At 61.4% G+C, this 10658-nt stretch overlaps 1 protein-coding gene across 5 annotated transcripts in view; it reads left to right on the top strand.

Moving 5' to 3' along the window:
* Positions 1-399: 399 nt before the first annotated feature.
* The window catches only part of Nadsyn1 (NAD synthetase 1), a 28603-nt gene continuing 18344 nt past the window's right edge, over positions 400-10658 (top strand). The window contains exons 1-5 of one of the 5 annotated variants that reach the window (XM_027944246.3): positions 400-611; positions 1693-1753; positions 4411-4527; positions 7496-7549; positions 7925-8014. In XM_027944246.3, the coding sequence (XP_027800047.2) occupies positions 527-611; positions 1693-1753; positions 4411-4527; positions 7496-7549; positions 7925-8014 (407 nt within the window). In that variant the 5' untranslated portion in view covers positions 400-526. The other 4 variants (XM_027944248.2, XM_027944247.2, XM_027944249.2 and 1 more) reach the window with 4 other exon arrangements.

Raw genomic sequence — 10658 nt, 5'->3', positions numbered from 1 at the left:
TTCAGAGAAGCAAGGCAGATCTTCCTTGCGTAGGGTTACCTAACGCTTGGTTAGGGAGGAGAGCGGGATCCAGAGGGACAGACACGGCGTTCGGAGCGCTGTGGGTACGGGGAGGCGGGGAGGCGCGGTGTGAGCCTAGCCCAGGCTCCCGGCAGCATTGACAATGCATTATTTCTGGCACGGAGCGGGTGTTATAATTTTCACGTTACCTAACGTGGCTAAACAGCGCACTGGCAGTATCTTCTGCTGCGCAGGCGCATCCGAGCTCCGCTGTGGGCGGAGCCTGCCGCGGCGACTCTGCAGGTCTCTGGCCCGTGATTCGCCGACCCGGGCAGGGGCGTGGCCTTCCTCAGCGGTTCTTCAGTTCGGACCCGTGATTGGTTTGAGGGGCGGTCGGCGGCGGGTCGCGGCGAGGTCAGAGAGGGGCGGTCCGGAAGGGCAGGCGCCAGGGCTGACTGTCCAGCTTGGAGGACAGCGGGACCTGCCGCTCTCCGGCCGGCCTCCCTCCTGAGTGACTGCGGCCACGATGGGCCGGAAGGTGACCGTAGCCACCTGCGCCCTCAACCAGTGGGCCCTGGACTTCGAGGGCAATTTGCAAAGAATTTTAAAGAGTGAGTCTGGGGGCGGCGGGAGACAGGAAAGAACAGTCCAGCCGCGCGGGTCTCGTCCCGTCGTGCGCACTGCTTTGCCCTGGAGAAACTCGCAGCCGTGGAAGTGGGGACAGATAGGACAGTGGATAGTGGACTCGTCAGTGTCAAGTGCCCAGATCCTCCTGGTTTGTGGGGAGGGGGGGACACGTTGAGGCACAAGTTGAGAGAAGTCTGCCCCAGAGGTGGAGGTGGGGAAGATCGAGGGTGCACCTGCCTTCAGATGTCTCTGGGGTCCCGGTGGCCAGGCTGGGCAGAGCTGCCCATCCTCCAGGTTGGAGGGGTATGTGGCCACTGGCCAGGATGCTGTGCAGACACCAGAGATGGGAGGGTCTCTGGTCCCAGAGGACCTTCCTGATGGGTGGGCATTGGGAAAAGCCTTCCTGAGAGGGAAGTAGAGGGAGGGGAGAGCTGTCAGCTCAGAGAAGAGTGGGTTTTGAGTGGTCACTATATAACTGCATTCGTGTAAGCCTACCCTTGATGACCTGTGCCCAAACTGGGGCTAATGAAGGCAGACCTACAGGTGTGGTCACTCCAGTGCTTCAAGTGATAACATATTACTGGCTTTTTTTCTTTTTAATCCATGTATCAACCTCCTTTCACTTCCTCAGAGCAGATCTCAATGGGGTGAGTGAGGCCATCTTAGGTGTATAGAGTGGTCTCTGCTCCACTGTCCTCTCCTTCTCTCCTCCCATGACTTCACATTGGCAGCTGCTCCTGAAGCCCGATGCTAGCACCACCTCGGTCACCAGCCTCTTCTTGCAGCTGGTCTTGGCACCCACTTGTCCATGAGCTTACAGGGTGTGACCTCCTGCTCCTCCGTGGGGCCAAGGGTCAGCCTGCAGGCCCTCCCTGTTTCTCATTTCCTGCTCGTGTGCAGGTGTGTGCTGGCCTCTGCGGCCTTGCAATTTACAGGAGAACTGGCCACGAGGGATCAGGACATCACAGAGGAGTGATTTTTCAGCCACACCTACCGCAGCAGCAGGCTTTTTCTGCCCGTGGACGGGTTGTAGGAGTGAAATTGCCCCCTTCTCTGTACATACAGGTATTGAAATTGCTAAAAACAGAGGAGCAAGATACAGGCTTGGACCTGAGCTGGAAATCTGGTGAGAACACACCCACAGCCCGGCGGGCAGCCAGTGGTCTTTCTCACTGAGAGGGCAGGAAGCAGTGGGACCAACCAGGGCCGAGATGCCAAGCCCACTTAGGAGGCTGTCAGGAACCTGCCTGCGGATGGGGTTGATGCCACTGGACACCTGAATGAGACAGGCCCAGGGACGCTGGTGATTCCAGACTCCCGCATCATCCTGCATGGAGTCATTAGAGGAACCCAGCTTTACCAGGTGGAGCTGACTTTAAAACTGGGGTGCACCCGGTCACCCGTGCCCCGGTGCTGTGGTCTCAGCGTCCGTGCTCCCCCCACCAGTATTCACATGTTGACACCTGATGCCCGGGGCCATGGTGTCTCAACCTTGGGAACACACATTGGCCATGGTCAGTGGGATCGCTGCCCTTATAAAAAAGGCCTAAGGGAGCCTGTTTCCCCCGCAACGTGTGAGCCACCTGGAAGTCTAGAGCAGCCCTCTCCAGGACGACGGGCGGAGCTTGCGCGGTGTGCAGCTGGTTTCTGCTGGGTGTCAGTCACCCAGTCTGGATGCTGTGCTGTGGCAGCCCTGGTGACTAAGACACCACGGGTCTTGGTTTGCACGTTGGCCACAGGGATTCTGTTGCTGATCTCAGGGGCTTCCCGTGAGCAAGCTCAAAGGCTGTGTCCTCTACACCTTTTTGCAAGAATCAAGAAAATGGATCCTTGATTCTTTTCTGGTGTCTAGTTAAAAAATAATGAGAGGGTTACTGCTTGTGAGCCCCTCACCAGCTGCGGTTCTTTCTGACCTGGACCCCGTGCCTCTGTGCTGTGCTGGCCTCACTTGTCCTCGGGGCCCCTGTGGAATCTGGAAGGCCGTCCGTGCCTTGGTCCCTTTCCGTCATTGGCTCTGGTTTCTGGACCTAGAGGAAGCAGCCACTGTCCTCTCTCAGGTGCTGTTGGGTGGTTCTAAGGCAGCTTTCTGTCCTTCCAAGTTCATTTGGTTAATCAGGTTAAGGTTTTGATGACTTCACGTGGCCCTGCTTCTCCCAGACCACCCCAGGGAACTTACACACCCCTCCTTTAATTCTGAAGACTCTAACTGCCAGGGACCTGGGACTCACAGTCACCCGAGGCCGCGTGGCTTCTGCTCCTGAGCTCCTGACTTGGCCCGTGTGCCTGTTGCTCCTTTCCCTGCCGGGTGCAGTGCAGCCCCGTCCTCTGGCCTGACCGTTGCCAGGGAGGATTCTAACCAAGACCCCCGGGTGCTGTGTTTGTGTCGGGGGTTGGCAGCCCTGCTGGCTTCACACGGTCACAGCATTCTGAGCAGGCTTCCCTTCAACATTTGCCTTGTTGACAAAGAGGAAGGTGACTCAGGCAGGAGAGGAGTCCGGTCACTTCATCAAGCCCCACTCTTGTTCTTATTGGCCTGGGGTCCAGCTCCTGTGTGGGACATCCGGGAACAGAAGGTGGACCTCTGATTCATGGACCTAGGGCTCTCACCTGGAAGGGCGGCTATTTTCTCTGAGCTGGCCTTGCCGATGGAAGGTCATTGGCCATCTGGGTCCCAGGCACTTACTGACCAGCCGCTGTCATACAGGGCTCCTCCAGCTGCTGGCCAGCTGAAGGGGTGCAGTCACTGGTGGCTGGCCACCTGGCATTAGACATTCCGTGTTGTCACCCACAGGCCTGGGAGCTGAAGGGAAGCTGTGGGAGAGAAGGGCATCCTGGGGCCGGGCCCTCGTGGCTTCTCCCGAGTGCCGCTCTCATCTGAGCACCAGGCAGGGGCAGGAGAGGCTTTCCCAGCGTTAAACGCAGCAGGCGCCAGATTGGGTCTCTGGCACATGCCCGGTCGGCTTCCAGGCTGCCGCAGTGCAGAAAGGCAAAGGTGTTGGGGATTCGTACGGATTGTCTACGTTTTACTGTCAGAAGGTACTTGGAAGCACTCCTCACAGTCTGTGGCACCATGGAGCACGGCGTTAGTGTCCCGGGCTGCCGTGACCAAGTGCCACAAATGGAGTGTTTTGAAATGACAGAAATGCATTCCCTGGCAGCGTAGGAGCCCAGGAGGCCAAACTCGAGGTGCAGCAGAGTCTCGCTCTCTCTTTAGGGTCCTGGAGGGTCCTGGCGCCGCTTCAGCCCCCGGGGCTCTGCATCCTTTGGCCTGTGTCCACTTCACTGTCTCTGCCTCCCTCTGCATGGCCTTCCCCTTCTCTGGTCTGGCTCTTGTCCACCTCTATAAGGACACTGGTCATTTAAGGAGACCCAGGAAAGTCCAGGCTGACCGCATCTGAACACCTTGACTCCACTGTGTCTGCAGAGACTCCTTCTCTGAAGCGAGGCCGCAGGCACAGGCCCCGAGGTTAGGACGTGAGAGATGTTGGGGGCCACCGTCCAGCCCACAGCAGGCGGCCGAGTGGCCGTCCATGGTCTTCCTTGGCAGACGTTTTTGGTGGGTCCACCTTTGTTTCTTTTGGTTCTTTCCTTGAAGGTCAGGTGACTTGGGCCACTAAAGGGCAGGCGCTCCTCCTAGTAACCAGGAATCTCCCATGACGTGCCTGGTGGCTGTGGCGGGGCGCCTGCTGCTGGCTGCGAGGTGGACGTGCCTGGGGGCTTGGAGAGCTGGCCTGGGCCTCCACTGCTGACGCCACCCCTGCCCCTCCCTGCCCCTCCCTGCAGTGGCTACGGGTGTTGGGACCACTACTACGAGTCGGACACCCTCCTGCATTCGCTCCAAGTGCTGGCGGCCCTCCTGGCGTCTCCGGTCACCCAGGACATCATCTGTGACGTGGGGATGTAAGTGCCCGTGTGAGTGTGTGGGAGGGCAGGCCCAGAGAAAGGGCAGCTCCCAGGACCGGGCCCCACCACTGCAGCAGGGCTGCGGCGTCCACACCTGAAGTGTGTCTGCTGCCTCATGACCTTCAGGTGACGTCCGCTCAGGGGTTCTCCTCAGCAGCATGTGGGTGGGTCTGTGCCCAGCCCCTTCCCGACTGAGGAACACCAGCGGCCTGTATGACAAAGGGTCACAGAAGCCTGGTGGTCCCTCAGGCCTGGAGGAGCCTTGGGACCTGCCTCCCTCGCCTGGGGGTTCTTGCTTTCGCCACCAGCATCCGCGCCACCAGCATCCGCGGGCCCCACCTCCTCCCTGACGGCACCTCCCAGGGGACCCTGTGACGTGAAGTCATGCTGGGAATCAGGGTGGGGCCGTCTCTGAGGGGGCCTGTTCAGCCGGTTACCCCGCGTCATCGCTGTTACTTCTGCTCAGACTCTTCTCTGCTGGCCTGGGCTTTATAGTCCTATTAAATTTCCAGTTTTTAACAATTGATGGCCACGTATTGAAGATTCTTCTCATTTGAGATGTGGCATTTCTCTGGATGCACAAGCTGCTCTGGACAGAACGAGAGGGCATTGGGACGTCACTGAACCCTGGCACCTGGAATGCCTTCTCAGACCACCCTGAGGCTGGGGCGTCTGAGCAGAGCAGAGCTGGCTCCCCCAGGAAGGGGAGGGAGCTGAGGGTGGTGGGGCTGGAGCCGCCTGTTGCTTGCGTGAGTCCTGGCGGGAGTGGGTATTTTCCTGTTGGTTGGGAGGTGGGATTCTCCTGCTCGTGGCGTGGCGGGTGGCAGTCCTGTGGGAGCTGCGGGCTTGTTGTTGCCTCTAGCGGCTCTTCTCACTGATCTCGAGAGCCCTGTGTTAGGACGGGCACGGCGTGCGGACTTCTGTGTTCTTTGCTGTTCGATCCCCTTTATGTGATGAGCTTTGGAGTCCCCACGTGGGGACAGCTCCTGTTCAGTTGGTGCCTGTGCCTGTGTTGTGCAGGGGCTTGCTGCAGTCGGCGCAGCTGCTCGCCGAGGCCCCGTTTATTCAAGGGTCTCGTCCATCCAGCTCCCCGTGCACCCTCCGTGACCGGGAACACCGCGCCATCCTGGAGCCTGGTCGCTCTTGGCTTGAGTGGGCTAGAAGCTGCAAGTCGCTCACGGTGGCCGTCAGGGTGCTGTGGCCAGGACTGGGGGCCAGGGATGTCCTTGCACCCCTCCTGCCCTATGACCCCATTTTGGGGGGGAAGCATCAGGCCAGTGCTCTCGGCCAGTGGCAAGGCTGGAACCTGAGCTTGTGGCAGAGAGCCGGCTCTGAAGCCCCCGCTGTTGACGGTGTGCCTTTCTGTCCTCGTGGATGCTGCGTGTGGACCCTCCCTGTGTGACCTGCGTCCTCCTGGGGCCCATGCCCCCGTGTGCACGAGCTTGCCCTGTTCAGTTAGCCAGCGTGAGCACCTGTGAGGACCACTGTCCCCTGTGTGGGCTGAGCTCAGCCCTGAGCCTCCTGGCTGTCACTCAGGCTGGGCTGGGGGGCAGTGTCCACTCTGCTGCCCTTTACCCTGCTCTAACCAGTCCAGTGGCCCCATCAAGCCACCAGCCACTCCACCCTGGTCCTCTCGTCTGCAGCTGGGGATGTACTAGGTGCCCACGAGGTGATGTGAGCGGCTGCTGGGCAGGGGACCTGCAGACCCAGGGGCTGGTGCACACGGCGAGGTGGCCAGGCAGCAGGGGTGGGTCAGGCAGCCCCACGAGGCCTGGGAACATCCCAGGAGGGCCGGGAGGAGCCCGAGGACAGAGGCCTGTGCGCTCCATCTGCTGGGCTCCCTTACAGAGGTAGCCCCTGCTGCCTGAGCGGAGGGCTGGTTCCGCTCACTTTGAACTGGTTGGAGGAGGTAGGACTGAGAAGGCTGTGGGAGAGGCTCACGGTGCCCCGAGGGAGCTGAGGGGGCTTCCGTCCAGCCAGGACACGGGGTCCTGCGGCCAGAGCCACCCCGGTGCGTGCGGTGGTGCTGTGAGCCAGCTGAGCCATACGTCAACCGAGCACGTGTGTGCCTTTCCTGGTGCCAGGGTCTGAGTGACAGTGCACTCACAGCCACACCACGGTCATCGCAGCCGTGGAGGACCCATGGGCCAGCTGGTGGTCAGAAGCCGGTCCGTCACTGGCTGCTTTATTCCACTCCGTCGTGATTGCTAATGTGGGTAGCACCCAAGCCCCAGGTCACGCTGCCCTGGTGTCACAGGTCACAGAAAGGCCAAGAGAGGGCTGAGGGGCTGTAGGTCACGGGACACAGAGCCCCGAGCAAAGGCAGCGTCTCTGGGTGGTCCGATGTGGGTTTTGATGGGCCAGTTGGGCAGAGTGTCAGGGGTCGCAGTTTCAGAGTGTCCTCAGTGACCAGCTTGAAATGGCCTCGCGTCCTGGTCACAAGTTAAGTCCCAGGGACAGAGAATCAGAGGTCTGTTGCTGCTTGGCTTTCCTGAGCAAGGCCTGTGGGAGGTGATGGGCCCGTGGGTCAGAGTGCTGTCCTGTCCAGTTTTGGGTGCCCCTCCTGCCAAGGGCCCGGGTCAGGGCCCTCCTGCAGAGGGCCCAGGTGAGGGGCTTGCTTTGCTGCCGCCTGGTGTGCCCCAGAGCTCTGGGCCTGGCTTTGCAGTTCATGTGCTTCTGTTGGACTCCGTGCGCCCACGGGTGGCCACTTTCCATCAGCACAAGTAAGTCGTGGTGCCTGAGGTCGTGCTGGGGACGGTGGGTGTGTGCCTATGCAAACAGGGTCTAGAGTCACACCGACTGGCACCGACTGGCACCGACTGGCACTGACTGGCGCTGGCACTCACAGTGGATTAGCTCGTGGCAAACTGCAGCTTTCCAAGCTGGAGTGGCTTGGGGTCCGCGTGGCCCGCCCTCCACATGTGGCTTTCCTAAGAGGATAGACACATGGCCTCTTCCTCTGCAGGCCCGTGATGCACCGCAATGTCCGCTACAACTGCCGAGTCATCTTTCTCAACAGGTGGGTGGCCCCGGGGAGGGTGGCCTGGGCCGCTCCCTGCTCTGGGCTGGAGCTGGTGGACCCGTGCCGGAGACTCCCCTGGAGGTATCCCCAGTGGGGCCAATGCACCCCAGAGGGTGGGCCCTGGGGCCTGTGTGCTACCTGGACACTGGGCTAGGCAGGGTGTCTCCTCGCACCCCTGGTCCATGTCCAGCAGAGGGCACCTGCCAAGCCCAGCCCCCCAGGGCTGCCCGTTGGGTGGGTGGGGCTGTCAGGGCCTGCCTTGCAGGGACGGGATTTGTCTGGGGCTGCAGTCTCGGGCTGGCTCTGTGTGGCGGTGCCCAGTCCTCTGTGGTGGTGGCTCAGAGCGCCGAGTGAGCCCGTTCCTGTCTCTAGGCGGATCCTGCTCATCAGACCCAAGATGGCCCTGGCCAACGAGGCCAACTACCGGGAGCTGCGCTGGTTCACCCCGTGGTCCAGGAGCCGGTGAGTTCGGTGGCCGCTGGTTGGATGCGAATAAAGGCCTTCACCTCCTTGGTCCTGGTCCGGGTCATGGACACAGGAGCTGGCTGCCCGTCACCTCAGCGTGACCTTTCAGTCTGCTGATCACAGCGCAGCCAGGCTGCCGGGGTCAGTGGTGGGCAGTCACGTCAGGTGACACTGCGCCCTGAGTGGGCAGCGTCAGGTCTTCGGTCAGCCTGCTGACATCCTGAGTGATCCTTCTCCCTCCTGGGGAGGGCCATCTGGTGCTCTGACGGTGGCTGTCTGCCTCCCTGGCCTTGGGTAGGGGCTCACTGCTGAGGCAGCCAGAGCACCCCAGACCTGCAGACCCCGAAGGTGAGCGCGCCCTTCGAGGAGCCCGGTCCCTCTCCTCGTTACAGGGTCCCTGTGTTCCGAGGTGGGCGGAGGCGCTGACGTGGGGTTTCCGGTGGCTGGTGTTCCTGCGTACGAGGCGTGTGGCTTTCGAGTGTGCCTTGCTGCCGATGCCCTAGTGGGTTCTGTGCGTCTCGGCTGGCTCTGTTCATCACCCTGGTCTCCCGGTCAGGGGCTGCCGATCCCCCTCCTTTCCATACTCACGCCAACATCCGGGGGCCACATTTCTAGAACAGTGTCCCCGTCTCTGCTGGGCAGGTCCTGGGAAAGAGCTCTAGGTGACAAAGAACTTCTCTTCATGATTGTGACTTGCTCCAGGACTGCCCTTTGGCTTGCTGCTGCTGGAGAGGGGTCTCGCGTGGGTGGTCACTGGCTTCTTGACCTCCTGTGAGGGGCTCCCGTGGCCACTGGCCATCCATCCACCTTGCACTCAGTGTACCGGGCGGCCTCAGGAGGATCTCCCTCACAGAGTGTGCGGGGCAGCTCTGCCAATGCCAAGTTCCAGAGCAAGCCAGGGCCCCGGTGGACCGTGGGTCAGGGCCAGGGCACACACCTGGGCTCCGACAGGGCACCTGCTCCCCCAGGCGTGTGCATTGGCCTGCTCTGAGGGCCCACCTCCAGGCCCCCACGCGCTGGCCCTTCTGCGTAAGGAATGCTAGAGGGAGGCTCCGGCCAGCCGGGTTTGCTATCGTGGGGGCCGGCTGTTTGCTAGGAGTCCTGGGGTGTCACCATCTCCTTGAGGTCCAGGGACAGCTCTCCTTTGCCATGGGGACTGAGTGTCTGGCTCCATGCCGTCACTTCAGGGAGGTCTGCTTGGTCTCTGCACTCAGGGTCTTGTTCTTTTGCTTTTGTCCTCTTCCTCGGGGACCTCAGTCCTGAGCACATCACGCCCCGCCTGCCTCCCCGTCTCTCCCCTCTCTCTGACCTGCTGTCTCTTCATCCGTTGCTCTTCCTGCTGTTTATCCCTAACACTCTCCTGTGCAGCGGGTTCCCTGGCACCTCTCCTACTCTTTGGCCCGGCTCCGTCTGCAGGCCGACTTCTGCCCGCTGTCCTGAGGCTGCTGTTGGGACCCACCTGTCCTGGGAGCAGGCACAGCTCATTCCCTTTCCTCTTCTGTCACATGAGTGCCCTGCTGTCCCATGGCACCCTCCAGAGTAGTGCCCATCTCGCTCTGCCTGTGGCAGGGGTGGCCGGGACACTGCGCTGGAGCAGCCACAGCTTGCATTTTGGTGCAGTTAGAAAAGGCAGGAGGTTTACCTTGTGGGAACAGCCAGATGGTGACAGTGAAACGGCCAGGTCATCACAGCCTGCTTCAGCACCGAGTGCGTCAGGTTCAAGGTGCCACCGCAGAGCCTCACGGGGAAGTCACCAGGCCCTGCTTCCGCCTGCTGAGGGCTCAGCAGCGGCTCGTTGTCTTGATGCTCTGGGATAGACTCCCAGCCCCAGCATCCCATGACTGCAGCACCGTAGGAGCCCTGAGGCCCCCGGGGCCATGGACGCTCACCGTAGCATGGCCAGAGTGGTTTCTTGGCTCAGGTGCCCTCCAAGGCTTCCGCAGGGAGATCCTCTGGGAGGACAAGCAGAGGATGCCACAGCAGGGAGGGCGTCCCTAGCAGAGCCGTCGGGCCAGCTGAGGCAGCATCACCAGTGACTTTTGATTGTGATGTCCCAGCCCCCTAAAGCAGGGCGAGAAGCCTGGAGCCACCTGCAAAGGGGGCCACGGAGCTGGCCCTGGGCGGGAGTGGGGAGGGCCCTGGGCAGGTGCACTTCCTGACCAGGTTCTCACTGGGTGTCTGCTTGGACCAAGAAGGAAGGGAGGAGACTTTTGGTGCAGCCACGTGGCCATCACGGGACCCGCAGGTGGGGCAGGAGTGCTCGTTATAGGATGGCACGTCTGTCTGGTGCATCTCGTGAGCCCACCTGAAGCTAGGGTGTAAACAGTGTGTCCACCACCACCCTTGGTGCCCTTCTGGGCCTCCCAGCCCACTGCCCTGGCCCCTGCCCATCCTGTGAATGTGCAGCATCATTCACCATCTCACCAAAGCCATGGGTCAGCGTGCGGGTTAACGGCCCGGGAGCTGATGGCATGGGTCAGCGTGCGGGTTAACGGCCCGGGAGCTGATGGCATGGGTCAGCGTGCGGGTTAACGGCCCGGGAGCTGACGGCATGGGTCAGCGTGCGGGTTAACGGCATGGGAGCTGACAGCGTGGTCAGTGTGCGGGTTAACGGCCCGGGAGCTGATGGCATGGGTCAGCG

This window comes from Marmota flaviventris, chromosome 9, assembly GCF_047511675.1.
Source record: "Marmota flaviventris isolate mMarFla1 chromosome 9, mMarFla1.hap1, whole genome shotgun sequence".
In the NCBI taxonomy this organism is placed as follows: Eukaryota; Metazoa; Chordata; class Mammalia; order Rodentia; family Sciuridae; genus Marmota; species Marmota flaviventris.
The sequence above is the reverse complement of the archived record's forward strand: the minus strand, read 5'-3'. Positions and strand labels throughout refer to the sequence as shown.